Consider the following 20,679-nt stretch of genomic DNA (forward strand, 5'->3'; position numbering starts at 1 on the left):
AGCAGATGACACTGATGACACTTGAATAGTGGAACCACTTTGTGTGTTTTATAAGCTTTTGACTTAATAACACTCTTTTTTTAATAATATTTCAAGTGGTAAATTTATTTGGTTCTACATATTATCTTGGTATCCATGCACTGTGGGGAAATATTTGCACCATTTTTGATGATATATCTAAATCTATAGCTATATTTATATATCTTTATTGGAGGGTGTGGAAGGCGTAGCCTCCCACATAGTTTGAGTTTATATTGTCTTGTGGAAAGAGTTGGTCATTGCACTTGTCAATATACATGGTTTAAAACATTTAAAATAGGTGGGGGGCACAACCCCCCCCCTACTTTATATTCTAACTCCAGGATCGCACTACAGTGGGGAAAAGTCCATATATTACTTTCGATGAAATGAGTTTCGACCAAATGAGTTTTCAGTGAAGTGAGCTTTCAGTCAAGTGTGCTTAGTCAGGTGAATTTCAACCAAATGTGTTTCCCACCAAACAAAGTAGACCCATATGTGTGTGTGTGTGTGTGTGTGTGTGTGTGTGTGTGTGTGTATCTGTGTGCGTGCATATATACACACATATTATATGTGGGTGACCTGCTGAGTGTAATTCTGGCCAGCATCTGTTTAATCGACTGTATTTAGTTAATTAAGAAAGTGGTCAAGTGGTGTGTGAGATTGTACAATTCTCAGGATAGGGAAATATACCTTTCTCCGATATTGTGCATTCTGAGAGTTAGTTTATATAATTAATGTGTTATGGGGGTGCAGGAGGGCTTTCCCCCTGTAAAAAAAAAATATATTTTTTTGTTTTTATTTTTAACTTAAATATTGCATTCGCTGAGGTTCATTCTCTGCACATGTGTGCTAGCATGTCAACTTTCACTATGTCGACCTTTTGTGGTTGACGTTTAGAAGGCTGATGTATGATTTACTATACAAAAGTGAGTATATATACCCCCCTCTGTGTGTGTGTGTGTGTATATATATATATATATATATATATATATATATATATATATATATATACACACACACACACACACACACACACACACACACACACACACACATATCAGCCAAATCTTCTGGTACATACAAACACACACTATGCACAGACCAAACCAAATTACAAAACACATAAATAGGTCCAGCATCAAAAGTAGAACGTTCCACTTTGCATTCCGAATCAAACGCAAGGAACATACTTAGTAACACATCTTTATTGTAGGATAAATTCCAAAACATGGCAATAATGCTACTCTACACAGTTAGATGCAACTAAACCGGTTTCACCCCTGGCGTCATCAGTGGAATAAAGCATCCCCTTTCAATTCACATTTAAATAGCACAATATCTAAAGAAACATACTCAGTACTGACATAAATATTATAAAATAGTGACCACTTAACCCAAAATACATATATATTAAACATACTTTTTATATATATAGATATAGGTTAAATATATGTATCCCAAAAGCACATTATAATTCATTGCATATGCAAAAAATTCAAGTGAATATGAAAAAAAAAAATAGAACAACATATTAGAAAACTACTCCTATGTTCACTTTTATCTGTATTCATTCTTTTATTCCATGAAAGATGCTCCCCAGTATTTATTCCACATCAATAACTATAAGAACAATGTTCATCCAAACATTGGTCAAAAAAGTCAGACTTTAAACTATGCCAACGTTTATCAATTATATCTCTTATTTTGAAACTGTTAGCGCCATATGTGGTTATGAATCTAACTTTAGATGTTTCGGGTGCTACAGGAAAAGATTCTACCTCTTGGGTGCCATACAATAGGGGCTCCCTTTTCAAATTAAGTGCCAAATTTTTTTTTCTTTTAATCTGAGATCTATTATAACCCCTCTTAATAAACCTATCACCCATCTTCTTGGCCTCCATCCTGTAGATATCATCATCACTACAGATCCGCCTCAACCTTTGGAACTGTGCTTTGGGTATATTAGTCACCATATGTCTTGGGTGGCAACTACCCACCTCAAGTAAAGAGTTCCTAGTAAATGGTTTCCTGTAAAGACCAGTAACTATTGTTCCATCTACAGCTTTGGTAACATGGGCATCCAAAAAATCTATGGAGAAAGATTCCATCCTATCTACAAACACCAGTCCAAATTCATTGGAGTTCAAATATTCCACAAGTAACCTCCATTCTGACAATGAACCTGACCAAATTACCCAACAGTCATCTAAAAAACACCGCCCCATCACTAGATCTTTTTTAAAAGGGCTTCTTTTGTCATAAATCATACCATATTCAATATACCCGATAAATAGGTTGGCATATATGGGGGCAAAGGTAGTATCCATGGCTGTTCCCCTGACTTGCATTATTATATGTGTTCTATTTTGGTAGGCAGTGTTACCTGCAAGTCAGGGGAACATTTACTAGGAACTCTTTACTTGAGGTGGGTAGTTGCCACCCAAGACATATGGTGACTAATATACCCAAAGCACAGTTCCAAAGGTTGAGGCGGATCTGTAGTGATGATGATATCTACAGGATGGAGGCCAAGAAGATGGCTGATAGGTTTATTAAGAGGGGTTATAATAGATCTCAGATTAAGAGAAAGAAAAATTTGGCACTTAATTTGAAAAGAGAACCCCTATTGTATGACACCCAAGAGGTAGAATCTATTCGTGTAGCACCCGGAACATCTAAAGTTAGATTCATAACCACATATGGCACTAACAGTTTCAAAATAAGAGATATAATTGATAAACATTGGCATATTTTAAAGTCTGATGACTTTTTGACAAATGTTTGGATGAACATTGCTCTTACAGTTATCGACGTGGCAAAAATACTGGGAAGCATCTTTCATGGTACAAATACAGATAAAAGTCAACACAGTAGGAGGTTGCAATTGTTGTGGGAACTATGTTTACTGCAAGGTCATATCTAGATCCAGATCATTCACTTCGGTAAATACTCCTAAGGTATTTGAGATTAGGTACCTTATTACCTGTCGTACTGAGTGGGTCATCTACATGGCTATTTGCCAGTGTGGGGCCTTCTATTTGGGCCAGACATCTAGACCCTTCAAAAATTGGTTAGCAGTACATCTTAGTGATATTAACTGTCAGAGAACAAGGAGTGGTTGATATAAACATAAGATTAAACATGCTTCAGCACATTTTGTATTTGTAGGTATAGATTTGGTTTGGGATAAGAATTTGTCTGAAACAGACAAACACAGAACTTTGGATAGAAAGGAAAAACTGTGGATAGTAAATTTAGGAGCCACTTATAAAAACCTGCCCTTAATGAGCACTTCTGCAATAGGTATAACATTAATATATATGTACATGTTGGTATTTATATGAATATACATTTACTTATGTATAAGTGTACATATGAATATGTAGGAACGTGTGTGTGTGTGTGTGTGTATATATATATATATATATATATATATATATATATATATATATATATATATGTATATATGTGTATAAATATGTATATATATATATATATATATATATATATATATATATATATATATATATACACACACACACACACACACACACACACACACACACACACACACACACACACACACACACACACGTTCAATGTGTATATTGGCCTGGGTTAATTTTTTAAAGAATAAGAATGGGTACTTTAGAATCCTTTCTATTTTGTTTCTACTGTGTAGTTTTTTCTGTGTAGCTTTTTCTAATATGTTTTTCTATCTTTTTTTTCATATTCACTTGAATTTTTCGCATATGCAATGAATTATAATGTGCTTTCGGGATACGTCTATTTAACCTATATCTATATATATAAAAAATATGTTTAACATATATGTACTTTGAGTTAAGTGGTCACTATTTTATAATATTTATGTCAGTATTATGTTTCTTTAGATATTGTGCTATGTAAATGTGAATTGAGAGGGGATGATTTATTCCACTGATGATGCCAGGGGCGAAACCGGTTTGGTTGTGTCTGTCTGTGTAGCGTAGTGTTGTTGCCATGTTTTTGGAATTTATCTGCAATAAAGATGCATCACTAAGTATTTTCCTTGCATTTGATTCAGAATGTAAAGTGGGACTTTCTACTTTTGATGCTGGACTTATTTATGTGTTTATATATATATATATATATATATATATATATATACATATATATATATATATATATATATATATATATATATATATATATATTAGCACTCTTCAAGAAAAATCTTGATGAGTGGATGGGAAATAGGAAATACACCCCGGGGATCACTTCTGTGTCTCTGCTTGTCAGTGGCACAGGAAAATAACTTTCTTGGGTGGTGTAAGCCAGGGAACCTTGTTGGCTAGGCTTGCGTAGGCCCTTGGGCCGATAGCCTAGTACCTACCTAATATATATATATATATATATATATATATATATATATATATATATATAAATATATATATATATATATTTATACACACACACACACACATAGGCATATTTCATAATACCTTTTGAACCCCCCCTACACCCATGCTAATTACATATACACCAACTGTGGGATCACAATTCAGTGATGAAAGGTCAAATTTCTATTTTCAATACTCTGAGCTTTCAGCATTGAATTTCAATATTTTATTTTTTTGAAAAAATGAATGGAACCCATACATATATATCTATATATCTATATATCTATATATCTATATATATATATATATATATATATATATATATATATATATATGTGTGTGTCTGTGTGTGTGTGTATATGTGTATACATACACGCGCGTGCACACACATACACACACACACTTTCTTCATTAGGTAATAGTGCACCATGAATTCCATCAAAGACATGTAAGACATGTCCAACCAAATATTTAAATAAATGGTGCTGACTATTAGAATAATCTTTGTACATTCCACATTGTTGTTTTATGTAAGCCTGTCTTGGTCAGTATAATAGCTCATATTTTACAATTTTACCGTATACCTTATGCTCAGTTTTATTATTTGGATTATAATTTTAAAAGGTCACACAGAAAGATACAATAATGTGCTTAGCAATCTAGAACATTTCTGAAAATTGCATTACCCTTCTGCCTAACAATAACAAGTAACATTACTTTTGTAGGCTAACTAAATTAAGATTTAAAGGTAATATGAATTAATGAAATGAGAAAGATTAGGTATCCCATACCCTTGAATACTACTCTTGTTAAATGTAATTTTTACCTCTTTTTCCTTCTGAGCTTTTTCTTCATCTAGTTTGCGCTGCAGTTCTTCTTCTATTTGCCTCTGTTCCTCCTCTTTTTGCTTCCTCTCTTCCTCCTGCAGACGAGCCTCCTCTTCTCGGCGAGCTTTCTCCTCAGCTTTCCGCTTTGTCATCTCTTCTCTTGCACGTCTGCAAAAGGAATCAACTTTTACTAGTGCAGAAAATATGACAAAACAACTTTAAAGACCATTAAAACTCAGAAATTGAAAACAACCTCAACGAAGAGTGTGACGTTTAAAATCTTCTTCTAAACTGAAAGCTTGCATACAGTGCTGATTTCCATACTTAAGTTATACTATTTTCTGATTTAAAAAATAGCTGCTGTATTTGATAAGCTACCAAACTGTAACTATAAAGGAAAAAATAACTACACCCTATAGCAAAAGTTACACTAACATATGGAACATTGCAACTACACTCTGAAATTACATGTATTTGAGGTGGTGCCTATTTTGATCCTGCTTTGCCACTCACTGAATATTAGTATATGACTTTAGTGTTACATTATTGTAAATGAGGTCATAATCTGAGGGTATAACTGAGTCAGACCTACTGTATAAATGTTTCTGTTTCCGTTTAGATGCCCTTCATTGGCTGCTGGTGTCATGTCACTGTCAATTAAACGGCGTTTTTTTACTATTTTAAAGGCTTTATAGAAGAGACATACAACTGAATCAGAACATCAATTTTAAGTTTAGAAATAAGTACAAAGATCGGATGAAAGATAGAGAAAGTGGAAGTTAGACATAGCTGAATGAATGGGAAATAAATCTGAGGGTCTGTGACCGAAAATAGCTAGAGCAAGCAAGGCAAAAACACAACAGACACAAAATTCTAACTTTACAGAAAAGGTATGAAAAGGCAACGAGACTCCAAGAAGGATGCATTACAAGTGTAGTATATTAAAATCTAGAGTTTCAAGTAGGGACGTGCAAAATATACACACGCGAGCTGCAGGCAAGTTAAGAAGTCAGTCAAAGTCAAAGAAAACTTTATTGTCATTCAGAACTACTCAACACTGTAGCTGAACAAAACTGTGATGCTTCGTTCCCAGTGCAAAAACATGCATATGAGGAGAATAATAATAATAATAAAATAACATAATAAAAATAAAAGTAAAAATAGAATAAAATGATAACATAATGACCAGACACACTTTACATATAAATAGAACTGAGTAACAACATGTGCATGAAATTACTATAACATAAGAACTAAGCAGCATATGGAATGGTCAGCATGAATATTGCACAGTGTAACTTACATTGCACTCTATGATACTGCACTTCATGGAGTCCTATGGTAAGGTAAAGTGTGAACCAATGTTAAATATACACATCAGTCAGTTATTGCACATGAAAAAGCTTAATACTTATAGTGTAACAAAGCCTAGATATGTAAGGATCCGTACAGTCAGATAAATAACATAGCTATGTGGTAGGAGGGGAAGAATGCTTTGACAATCTCCTGGCTCATTTTTCACAGGAGTTCAGTAGTCTGATGGAGGCAGGAGATAAACTGTTAAGACTAGAAGTCCTACAGTGCATACTTCTGTATCTCCTACCTGAGGAGAAGTTGAAGAACATACAGTTTGCAGGATGCGAAGGATCACTGGATATCTTCCTGGATCTACTGATGCAGCATGATTCATGTAGGTCTTCCAGATGTGTAAAAGAGAACCAGTGATTTTCTCTGCTGCCCTTACAACTCGCCTAAGAGCCTTATGATCAGAGGTGTTGCAGCCCCCATACCAGACAGTGATGCTACTAATAAGGATGCTTTCGATGGTATCCCTGTAAAAAGTCTGCAGGATGGTGTTCGATAGTTTTGTCTTCCTCAGTTTCCTTAGGAAGTGCAAGCGTTGCTGAGCTTTTTTGACTGGACTGACTAGGACAGGCCCTCGATGATATATACTCCCAGAAACTTTGCACTTTTGATTCTTTCCACTGTCAAACCTTTCATCTCTAGAGGTTGGTGTTGTTCTTGAGACCTTCTGAAATCCACAATCAGTTCCTTAGTCTTGGTGACTTTCAGTGCTAAGTTGTTGTTGTCACACCAGCCCAACAGATGTTCAATCTCATTCCTGTAGGCAGTCTCCTCTCGGTCCCTGACCAGACCTATGACCGTGGTGTCATCTGTGAATTTGATGATTTTATTGGACTCGTGTCTGGCCACGCAGTCATGTGTCAGCAAGGTGAATAGGAGAGGACTTAAGATGCACCCCTGTGGTACTCCTGTATTCAGGGTTATGCTTTCAGAACTGTTGTCACCCACATAAACCCTTTGAGACCTTTCCGTGAGGAAGCTTAGAATCCAATTACATAAGTGGGAGTTGATGCCCAACTGTAGTAGTTTCATGATCAGATTTTGAGGGATGACAGTATTGAAGGCAGAACTAAAGTCAATGAACAGTAGACTTGCGTAGCAGTTCTTGCCTTCATGTGAGTCAGAGTTTTGTGGACTACTAGGGAGATGGCATCTGCTGTGCTACGGTTCTCCCAATGTGTCCACAGTCACTGGTATGCTTGAGGCTATATGATCTTTAACCAGCCTCTCAAAGCATTTCATCACTGTTGAGGTTAAAGCCACTGGTCGGTAGTCATTTAGAGTTATTGGTTGTGGTTTCTTGGGTAAGGGAATGATGGTCATCTTCTTGAAGCAATTTGGTACACTGGTTACTTGTAGAGAAGTATTGAAGATGTCCATGAGTACTGGTGCCAGATCTTTTGCACATTCCTGTAGTACCCTACTCATGATGTTATCTGGGCCAGCTGCTTTCCTCGGGATGAACCGTTTCAAGGTTCTGATGACATTAGTTGTGTTCAGGCTCAGCACTGCTTCATCCTTGTCAATGGGTAATTTATTTGCCACCATTTAGTTACGTGTATCAAACCTGCTGAAGATGATGTTCAGTTGGTTCAAAAATTCAGGGCTGTCATCACATGAGGCTGAGCAGGTTTGCAGTCAGTAATCGTTTGTATGCCCTTCCATAGTCATTTGGTATCTCTCTCTGGTCGCTAAAGTGGCCCTGGATCTTTCTGCCATAGGTTCTCTTCATGTCCTTAATACCTTTGTTTAGTTTGGCTTTGGCAAGCTTTACAGCATCCATGTCATTTGATCTGAATGCTGCGTTCCTAGCTTTTACACCTCACTGGTTAGGCATGGCCTTTCGTTTGCCCGCATGGTGATGCACTTGGTGATTGCTACATCATCCACACATTTTGAGATGTATTCCGTGACTGACTCTGTGTATGTATCCAGGTAAGTGCCGATAACTTATAGGTATACAAGAATTTCTTGGTTTTCTGTCCTCATAACAGGACAGAAAAGCAAAACCAATAAATGCTTTCTTTTTATTTTTATTTTTTACTGCCACCTGCCATGACCATAGATACTTTCCCAAAAGCCCAAATTATTCCTTTCATGGCCACAGCAAGGATAATAAGAGGGAGAGAGACACAGAGAGAAAGAGAGAGGTTACATCCATGGCACTCATTCATTTTTGTGCAGGGGACTAAGATATTTCTACATGCATCTCCAGCCCTCATTTTCTTGGCAAGCAAGGTGCAATGCCCACAATGGGAAACCTTTTGCAGGAATACGCTTCGTATACCTATGAGTTATCCACTCACTCACTGGGCCATTACTTTCAAGAACCTGTGCATACAGCATGCGCTTCTGGGCCTTTCCCGAGAGAGTGCTACTGTAGTGGGACAAACCCTTCATCTCTCCACAAAGGAATGGCAGGGCAGTGCCAGTTGCTTTCTACAACCACCTCCTCCCCAGCCAGCTACTTCAGTGAAGTCACAGTTTCAAGATTCTGTGTCATGAAGCTGGCTGCCAAGAAAATATATCTGGAACAATCAAAGGAAAAAGGCGAGGGAGCACTGAAAACAAATATGGCCTTTTATTTAAATAAGACACAAACATGGAAGATGCAGTCTAGGCTACTTAGGATTTAGTTAACAGCAACAGAAATCCCGTTCCATACTTCATCTTTATGAACTTTTAAGTGCTCAGTAATCAAGTCCCAGTTTATAACTTAAAAATGTGCTTTGTTTATATCTACCTTGAAATCTGATTAGACCATTTACTCACCTTTAATAATCACATTGAGCAAACTGCTCAAAAATTCATGTCCCAGCAGAACTATCAAATAAACTAACAAAATGTCTGACACCTGAAGCTAGAGGCTTCAAAGGCAAAGTATATTACTCCAAAGTTAGAATACTTATTTTCCTTCATTATTTCAGTTCATCCTACGATACATTAAACAAGATTTGTTGCTTTACTTCTTCATCAAACCAAGAAAACATCAATGCCTTTCATTTCAAAGGGTAAAATGGCTATGCATTACTAAAGCAACTAATCAGTTTGAATTGTGGCCAGGGCAGTGATGAATTTCTCCAACTATTTTTCGTAGGAACTGTGGGTTTTTTACATCTACCTGACCTACCACCAACTCAGGCAGATAGGGCTTGGTTTAATGTCTCATCCAAAGGATGAAGTAGTCTTCAAACTAATGCATCTAGATAATTTCCCCCACTTGGAAATATTAAAAGTGGTCCCTGCTTAGCATTCCACTAAGACTACAAAATCAAGGAACAATCACATTTGCAAAGACTGGAATTTGAACCTGATACTGCTGAATAAGCCTTCTGTAAATTCTCCTGCACTGTGAACTTTCAAAACCCCAGATCTTGAAAATACTACCTAAAGTCATTGTACTTAAAACAATAAGCTTATGAAACACCAAAGTGGTGGCCTGGACAGTCTTCAGATGTAATGAGAAATGTATAATACTGCTAACAGATCACACTTCTTGTTTAAAACCAGTTTGTTTTACTAATCTCTCTCTCTCTCTTCTCTGACACCTCTATTCATTTTACACTCCCTGTATCTTAGAATCATATGTTGTTACTTATATTTTTCATTTGTATTTATTTGAGCTATTTAACCACCTGGGCAGTTAAGCTCCTTTTGTTTGTTTCTGTAAATTCATAACTTAGCAGAATAATCATGTCCCTGTTTCCTTGTTAATGTAAATTTGCAACTCAGCAGATTAATGCTGTATTAACACTATAACTTTTATAATGCATTTTTGACATAAAAACCTGCTTGCATACTGCAGCTTTTAATTTCTGCTACCTCCACTTTATCTGTGGCTTTTTATATGGGCTATTAATTTCCATTTCCTTCCTAATTTGTCTTACTGAATCTTTCCTATACATACCTCTCAACCTGGAAACATCAAAAATCTGGACAAGGCCCATAAAAAATAGGTACAAATCTGTACGCTGATTAACATCTAATTTGCATACATAATTATGTAACCCCACCCACTCAAATGGAATTGTGGGATACCAACTTTCTTACACAAACTGAAGAACAGACAACCAAAACATGGCACCAGAGTCCCCCTGCAGCCATTCCAATGTCCCGTTACCTCGCTATTTCGCCCCATTTACCATAAACACTAATGTATGCATACTGCTTTACTTCTACAATGATTTGGATTTTATTTTTACATTTTACAGCAAAACAATGCAGAAACACTAAAATACATCATCTGGTAAACAAAGCAATACTGTCTCACAATGAAAATAGGCTTGACATTAAAACTTCTTTGCCCTTGAAACTCACATTCATTGAAACAGCATTGAAACCCACACCACATCCAAAGAAAATGCATCTGGCCAGTGGTGGATAAAGATTCCCTTTGGGCTGTTTTCAAATCACTGGCCCCTTGCACACAAAACAAGAAACATACATGTGTTATTTTCTTTATACACCTTCCTGACTTTATTAAATTATATTCCTTGTATAATACAACACCACATGTTAGAGTGCATTTTAAATTTATAGTTTGAACATTTTACCAGTAATATCAGGTCGTGTTCTCCTGATACTTGTCCAGTTTTCCTTGCAAAAGTCACAGTACACAGACATGTAGATACAAACAGCAGATACAGACTACTAGGTTAATTAGTTTTCCCCATTTAAGTGATTATTGGAGTGTCTCAGTGATGCTACACACCACTCTCATTGACGTCTTCTTGCCTGTGATATTCTATTGTCACTGTTGCAACTGTTAGTGTAGCAGACATGTTTGAATCTCACAATATATGTTAGCTATAACCTCCTGCTTGAAGCAGACCATTCTTTGTACCTACCTTACAAACTTGTCAGTAAAAGTATTCTAGTAGTTCAAAGGTGAATACCAGACAGCTGCCCTAAAGGGCCATTTTATGCCTAGCTAGTAACTTGAAATCAGAATCAAACCTGGTATCTTGTGTCTCTGAGGTAAAGGCCTTAACCACTATGCCACACCCACCCTTCTAACCCTGTAGTCAGCAACTGCATAGTCCAGTTTCATTTCTGTAGTAATGTCAGGTGAGAATCTATGTAAATGGTTTCATCTGCATCTGCAAATTACTCTATTATTTAACTCATTGATTTCAACAGGAGCTCTATAACTTTTTACATCTTTACATGGCATTCCAGTAAAAACTGATTTCATTTATTTCTAGCTTTTCATAAAAGTGAACAATTGTATGGGCATGGTTCTTGTTCATTCTACTTAATGAATATCTCATGTGTTGATATATCATTAATTTTGTCTGTTGGCGCATTCAGCTAACATAGCAGTTATCGCTGACAGAGTTTAACAGCCATACATGAATGGTGACCTTTGTCCTGTTATTATCAGACTATTATATAACATCAGACAGCTTGCAGACATCTGGAGGCAAATATGCAGCTAGAATTGGTGGAAAGAGCCAAGTTTATGAATCAGACACCAGAATCATAATTTATTGGTTTATCTGATGGTTGTTTATGATTAGAGACGCTCTTAAGCTTTCACAATTACCCTCTAAATGTCAAATAAACTATAATGATGGGCAACGACTAAAACAACTAGATGATTTTTCAATAAGTGTAATCAACATTTTCAGCATCCACCAATTAACTATTTTAGATCTCACAGTTTTGTTTACTTTGTATAGCCACAGTTGGATAAAGCATTTTGGTACAAGAAATGCTTTTGAATAACTATAATATGAGAGTAAAACAAAAGAAATGCAGAGGGAATTGCTTAAGGTCATAGAGGGTATTTTAGCAAAATCCTTGCTTATACTTTTCAAATGTATAAAAGTATAATTAATGACGCAACATTGATATATGCACTAGACAACAACACTCCATATAATTTATAAATGGCATTCTGCCATCTTTTATTCCATGATTATCATTTTTTGCTGTGCTATTTTTATCTACAGTGCTTCAAAATATCATCTACAAAAAAAGCAAACAGCAAGAAATCAAATGGATGCAAATGAAGAATTTCAGGATACAGACATTGTACGATGTCATAATTACACACTTAAACAGGATGTCGCAAAGGTACATAATATATTTATGTAATATTATCAGGGTGAATTTTCAAGGCAACCTTGCTATTCTAATCATTATGAAGAAAGAAGAGAAACTACTCAAATTTTTGAGTTGATAGCATTTCATTGCACAGCCTATAAACTAAAACTCCATAAAAAACACTCCTGTGCACAGACACACACACACACACACACACACACATGTATGTTACCTCAAATTCCAGAGCTTTGCAATTCTTTTCCACTTATCAAATAAGAGTTTTTCTGTGATCTAATTAGCCATACTGCACTGATGTGTGAGTGAGTTTCATGGACTTTCTTCATACATGGGTGAGAAATGGGCTTCTGAAGATAACGGCAAGTTGAAGGGTGGCAGCGGAACACTGGGAAGTATCGTAACAGTTATTCTTCGAGCAGCTAGTGCTTGTTTTCAAGGATGACACACAATAATATTTAAATACGTACCCAAGCAAACAAGCAAAGCAAATAAATGAGTGAATACTCACATACATAATAAAATATGTTGTCGACAGAGGATAAAAGTGAACAGAATGTTTTTAGATGGCCTATACCTACATAATAATAGCTTCAAGTCTTTTACAGTTACAGAATCTACTTGTTTTTTTTTTTTTTGGTCCATTATCTCTACTGATCTCTGGTTTCATCTCATTAATGACTCATACCTTTACTACAGCAAGTCTCATTTCCAGCTGAGTCCCCTGTCTTCATTTAAAAAAAAAATATCTTCCTTGTATCATATTAACTCGAGTGCAAACCCTGCAATGCTTAGAGAAGAGGAAGTGTTACTGTCAGCAGAGTTCATGCTGCCACCAATATATTCATTTGCAGCATTGGTATTAGAGGTGTGCTTGTTTTCAGCCACCTATTCCAAATGTTTTGTTGTACTTCTTCCAGTTCACGGTATATAGACTGATATGTATCCTTCCTCCATGTTCAGTAGGGAAGTACTGGGTTATCTATCTTGACTTACAGCCTTCACAGAAAAGCTGGCCTTTAGCCATTGATTGCATTGTCTAACCAACCAACTAACCAACCAACCAAGCAACCAACCAACATGTAACACTAAAAGTAGAGAATGAATAATGTGCATTATCTGCATATACTTGTGTCTCACACACACACACACACACACACACACACACACACACACACACACACACACACACACACACACACACACACACACACACACAAAACCCTGAATAACGAGTGTGGTTCCTTACCCCCTCTGTCGTTGCTCGCAAACTCTGTCTTCTGCCCTGAGTAGTTCCCGGCTCGCAAACTCTGCCTTTTCAGCTTCATGTTCCATTCCCGGCCACCGTTTCTGCTGTTCCCCATTCCCGCCGTTTCAGCTTCCTGGCCGCCAGCCGGAAATGATGATGTGAGCTCCTTGAGCTCAATTCCGACTGGCTGGTAGCCTGACGGAGCTGACGTCATTGCGCACGTGGTGACGTCAGCTCCGACAGCGCGAAAATTTTAAAAAAGGCAAAAATAATCGGAACTGAATGGGTGCCACTCGGGAATCATGGCACCCCTTCATTTGGACCCCAAAACTCGGTAAAAAACGAGTAATTCGGAATGGTTGGGAGGTCTGTATCCTATATTCTGACTCTTAGTGGCACTGGTTTTCTATCACATAATGGTATTTTTTTTTTTGCCAAACTTTGATGTCACTACCATTCAGCCCCCTCCTGGTCAATTATTCTATTGTTTCCCCAGGATGGGGGCAAAGGTTGACTGGAGGGGCCATCATTAAGGCAGACATTAGGGGTGGTTCATAGTTTTTCTGCTTTCTTCATTAACTTCCCCCAAAAATATTCTGCTAGTGCAACTGAAGGAGTGTTGCAATGGTTGAACACAAAGGATGCTTCCTTCACTTCCTCAAGGAATGCTTATTTTAGGTAGTACTACCATTAACTCCAAAAACATAGCAGCTGGTTTCTCCAGTCTCCACCAGGGAAATCGCTCTTACCAGACTGCTTTCTTGAATGCAAGCATCCCACCCATTCTGCCACCAGAAGAGGTAATTGCCCCTTCTCTCCTCTCCCAACCTGACTGGCTCCTATAGTGCCAGAGGTGCTACTTGAACCCTAGTCACTTTGGTTCTGAGTCAGGTCTCTACCCTTCTACACCACGGAGCTAGGCAAGTAGTATCGTCTTAATGTTATCTGCTCTATACAGCCATGTATTAAACTGTATTTTTTCCATTGTCAAATAGCTACATGCTTTCAAACGATTTCCATTCAATACCTACAAAACACCTTCAACACGGACTGCACCTTTATTTGCTGAATGATTATGAGATTTTAGAGTTTTCTTCTTAGGAATTTTAGACAAGTTATATTTATGAATATTTCTGTTTTTTACCTTTATAATTTCAGTTATGGCTGCATATACACTGCCTACTGTATGTCTGCCTTTTTTTTATTTGTACTTGCAGTTTTTGTCTTTTTAAAAAATAATAATATGGATGTACAAAACAAGCATGTCTAACTAATTAGGTAATCAAACCAAGCTGTCTTCACAAATTCAGGTACAGGGAATATATATCAAATAATTCTAACACTAGCAATCATTATCACAGCCCATCTAACCTCACCCTACTTCAACAACATTACAATTCCCAACATAAGTCATCCCATCACAACCTCACTTTTAACATTGACTAACTACCCCTTACTCATCTCACTCTTTAACCACACCACCTATGACCTACACCCCTACAAACTCCTCCATTATCAAAGCAAATCTAGGGTACCCGTACAATGTGACTTAACCTTCTCCAAATACCTACAAACCATAATAAACATTGCCTCTCACCTCCTATGCAGTGGCGATATCAACCCCAACCCAGGTCCAACAACAAGTCCAACAAATCACCAAAATCAGCCTAGAACCAATACTAGCCTACATAAGAAAACATCCGATATTCTAATAATAAATCATAACATAAGAAGCATTCTTAACAAAACCATCGAGTTCCATGCAACCATACCATTATATTTACCTGACATCATCTTTCTCACAGAAACATGGCTTAAACCACACATTAAAAATGAAACCACACAAAAAAAGAAATACTTCGCCCTAGTTATAGCATACTATGAAAAGATCATACAGCTAAAAGAGGAGGCAGAGTCACTCTCCTATATCAGAACAACATCAATGTTGAACTATTTAACATAGATAAATACACAAAAACAGCTAAATATCCTAGGATCATATATCCCTCCAGGAGATAATATCAAAACTTTAGAATCTCTTCTCCACTGGATATCAGAAACCCTCCCCCACAAAACCATTATACTAGGCCACTTCAATATTGATTGGACCTCACTAAAATCACCCACCCCTCAAATCATATTAACCTTTATGGCTACTCACAGCTTATACAAACCCCTACTAGGGTAGACAGCACTTCAAAAAAAAAAAAAAAAGAATCAATACTAGACTGGATTCCCACCAATCGTCCATCTTCCACCCATAATTTCGGTACACTACTTGATAATCTAAACGACCACCTCCCAACCTTCTTCATCAGAGACCAAATTAAATTCACTAGAACTGGATCTCTTAAACACATCAGATACACTAAAAACTTCAGGGCTGATGACCTTAATACAGCCCTTAAACACTCTAACTGGTCCCCTCTTTTAACACTTCCTTTAGATGAAGCAGTTGAGTATTTCAACACTGTCTTCTTAGGCCTTCTCAACCAACTTTCCCCACCAAGACAGATCTGACTTAAACCATCTATGCCCCATGGCTTACCAAGAACACTAGGCAGCTTATGAAACAAATGGACAAAGCATGGGACATCTGGCACAAAAACAAAACTACTCCAAATAGGCAAACATTCTTAGAACTGAGAAACACTGTAAAAAAACAAATCAGACTAGACAAATAAAAATACTATAGTGAAATTCAAACTAAGGACAATACCAACTCACAAAAGTTCTGGGCCACTATAAACAGTATTTTCCAACCAGCTAAATCACCAACTCCTCATCCAAGCATAGACAGCACCTCTATAAACACAGCCACTCAATTCAATGAGTTCTTTACCAACTCTATATTAAAGCTGTCAACAGACCCACGCCCCACAACCCCCACTATACTATATAACCCATCAAATAATGCCAACTCCTTCACCCTTCAACCTGTTCTAACTTACACCATCTATAGATATCTAACCAAATTTAAACCAACCACCCTAGCAGTACACAAACAACTTGCCAAATTCCTACAAATAGCAGCCAAAGCCATTTTCTACCCAATCTCTATAATCATTAACAGATCACCCTCAGAACAAAAGGTGCCACTTCTCTGGAAAATCTCCTACATTATACCAATACACAAACAGGGCACCTCCACTGACTTAATAAACTATCGCCCTATAGCTATACTTTCCCCACTGGCTAAAATACTGGAAAAGTGTATCCACACCCAGATCCTAACACATCTCCTCTTCAACAATCTTCCTGCCGGAACTCAGCACAGATTGCGCCCCAACCATAGCACTGTCACTGCACTTGTCCATTTTAGTAAACTAGTAAATATGCAATGCAACAACAGCCAACTAGGTTTGCAGTTTTCCTTGACTTATCAAAGGTGCTTGATACAGTCTCCCATACAAAACTTTTAACATTACTCTCAGAATTAAAACTAACTACCCTCACTCTATTATGGTTTCAAAACTCTCTCTCCCAGTGCCAACAAGCTGTTCAGTGGAAAAACTCCCTTTGCCTCCTATTTCCTGTAAAACTAGGAGTACCCCAAGAATCATTCCTAGGACCCCTACTTTTCACTATATTTACAAATAATCTTCACAAAGCCACCCCTCAAGCAAACCTGGTTTAATACGCTGATGACGCCACCTTAATCTGCTCTGCCCCCAGCCTCCAACAACTTCCCATCAAGACCCAAGAAGCCTTTACATCCATCAAAACCTGGTTAACAATCTCCCAGCTACTACTAAATCCTAAAAACACCCAACTTATGTTCTTCCATCCTACTAGAGCAGCAGTACCTACTCCCCTGTTCTCTATTTCTGCTTTGCATAATACCCCCATCTCCCCCATCACACAAACCAAATTACTAGGGGTCATTATTGACAATAATATGAAATTTGACAAACACATAGCTCATACAATAACCAAAGTCAACAAAAAATTGGGTACTCTTTACAGATGCAGAAACGTCCGAACTAGCAACAATAAAGTTACCCTAGCTTGTACCCATCTTCTCTCTACCTTACTGTATGCTTCCCTTGTCCTAATTAATCTAAACAAGAGAGATGTAAAGAAGCTATCAAGTATGCTACAACAAAATAGCAAAATTCTCAACAAACTCCTATCACACCTACCACTGTCAAGTCCTAAAACAGCTTTCCTGGCTGGAACTCCCTAACACCTTAGCTCTAAGCCAACTTCTTCTAGCTCACCAAATACCGTACCAACCTGACAAAACTCCAGCCTTACAAGACCTGATCACCCTCTACTCCAATAACCGAGAACTTAGATCCACTAACAAGGCACTAATTGCAATTTATTAAAAAAATTACAGCTCTGGTGACGCCCTGAATTCAAGCAACATTGCCAAGACTTGGAACTCCCTACCACTACAAATCAGGGTACAACCTAACAAAACCTTCTTCAAAAGACAGCTTATTTCCCACCTAAACAATTCCTGGACATGCAACTGCCTAGCACCTGGCTGGCATACTCTTATTTCCCCTACCCACTATCCAACTTCTTCTTTAAAACTCCCACATATGCACTACATATTATCACACGTTACTTGTAACTGTCTAGCACCTGGCTGACATATTCTAACACCTTTCCCCTACCCACTATCCAACCTCTTCTTTAAAACTCCCACAGGTGCACTATATATTATCACACGTTACTTGTAACTGTCTAGCACCTGGCTGACATATTCTAACACCTTTCCCCTACCCACTATCCAACCTCTTCTTTAAAACTCCCACAGGTGCACTATATTTATTATCACACGTTATTCACCAACTCACTGCCACCTGCTCCCCACTATCCCATCTATCCCCACTCTCCCCTAGACTAAGTTGAAAACCTTTCCCTTAAAATGTCAATGAACCTCACATGAACTTGTCTATATTCTCCTCCTTTGACAAACTGGCTAGTGTTTTTAGTTTCCCTTTCTTCACTTATCTTCATTACATCTTCAAGATTATCTCTACTGTATGAACAACAATCACGTTACTACCTGCTATAATTTTAATTGTATGTCTAAACCACTATGCTTATGTAAATATCTTATGTATAGTATGTTTGCAGTTGTTTCTGCAGGTTTTCTCCTGAGGCCTCCACTGAAAACGGACAGCTTTGTCCAATCGGACCTCCACGGAAAACAAATATAAAATAAATAAATATATAAATAAAAATATGATTGACTCTGGTAAGTAAGTAAATGCTCTCATGACAAATGGTGACTCAAAAAATACTCTATTCCTATGGAATAAATTACTTCATTTATTACACAAACAATGCCCCACACATTCCAAATACTTATTTTCCTGTTTTTTAGTTTGAATTACTTTTCATAATTTGGTTTGAATTACTACTGATTTCAGAAGGCAGAACTGTGTTAGCTGTTTGTTGAACAAGGGGTTGGTGGGAGCTGTAAGACTGTTGTTTTATATTTATTTATCCTTTGTTGACTCGTTTATAGTGTTTTCTTTCTGCAACAGCTTGAGATTATTTTTTTAACTTTTTCAAATGTCAATGCTTTTGATGTGTTTCAGTGGTATAATGACTAGAATTTGTCAGTTTTATAGTTTAGTCATGCTTTTAATCTTAGATAATATCAGATTCAGTCTACCAACAATGACATTTTCTTATCAATGTTTTTTGTATTGCTTAATGCTGAATGTTCTAAATTTTAATTTTAATAAATGATGGAATTGATTTAGGTGTGCCTCTCTCTTTTCTGGACTTGTATATGTTTCTGCATTTTGTTTGTGTGGTGTGCTAAGTTATGCTTTTTCACTGAAGTGAATGTTGGTATTGTCATAGCTGGCGTTTGGCACCCGTGAAACCCATGGCCATGGGGAGCCCCCGATTATCTCCCACGAATGAGGGCCCCCATCCATCAGTGGTGGGTTGCTTCATCCGTTACTTCCTTGGATTGGCACGCACCTTGTGGCCATCCACATGGTTCTTTGATGTCACTGTGCAATTGTAAACTTTTTTCTTTCTTTTTTTTTTTTTTTGTGATTCGTCCGTAAGCTGCACTCAATTAGGTCCGCTTCAGCGAAGCAAGGGATCTGACTGGCTGCAGCAGCCAGGGAAGTAAGGTGTGTTTTTTTTTTTTAAAACAAGAAAGTGACCTGTGATGTTATTATAACAAGGAAAAACAATAAATAACAGATTTGAAAAAAAAAGGCATGTGTGGCTAATAAGGATTACTTCTCTTGTTTTTTAACAGAGGAGTTTTCCTTCTAGCATATCGGCGGCAGATTGAGCAGGGTTTGGATTACCAGTGTGAGGATGGAGAACGGATAAATGGTGGATTCAAGCCTTAGGAGAGGTTGTGGTCATTGGACAACACTATTTTAACTGTCCTTCTAAGGGCAATTTCTAAAAGGTCTGAAAAACTGGCCTTTTAAGGGCAATTTAAAAAGGACTGCACTGGTCAGGAGGGAAAGCAAGCAGAGCAGATCTGTCTTCAGTCGTAAAGAGGGAACAGAGGATTGGAAGCAGCCTTCTGTTAACAGCATAAAAAGTAAGTTTTTGGGTTTAGTTTTAACTTTATTTTTTGTGGGGGGTAACCTAGGGATTGCATTACTTATTTTTGTACAGATTTCTTGTGCTAAGAGGATTAAAAGGTGAGGGGCTGTGGTTGTACCAGTTTTATTTTATTTTTGTGTAGAGTTCTTGTGCTAAAAGGATTAGGGGGTGAGGGGCTGTGGTTGTACCAGTTTTACTTTACTTTTGTGTAGAGCTTTTGTGCTAAGAA

General features: G+C 37.3%; 1 protein-coding gene across 1 annotated transcript in view; it reads right to left on the reverse strand.

Moving 5' to 3' along the window:
- Positions 1-20,679, reverse strand: part of MAP7 (microtubule associated protein 7) — a 1,390,439-nt gene that overhangs the window by 222,901 nt on the left and 1,146,859 nt on the right. The window contains exon 17 of the mRNA XM_044076419.1: positions 5,230-5,398. Coding sequence (XP_043932354.1) covers positions 5,230-5,398 — 169 coding nt within the window. The remainder of the gene's footprint in view (positions 1-5,229; positions 5,399-20,679) is intronic.

This window comes from Protopterus annectens, chromosome 1.part1 (assembly GCF_019279795.1).
Source record: "Protopterus annectens isolate FY-2018-M chromosome 1.part1, PAN1.0, whole genome shotgun sequence".
Taxonomy (NCBI): Eukaryota; Metazoa; Chordata; order Ceratodontiformes; family Protopteridae; genus Protopterus; species Protopterus annectens.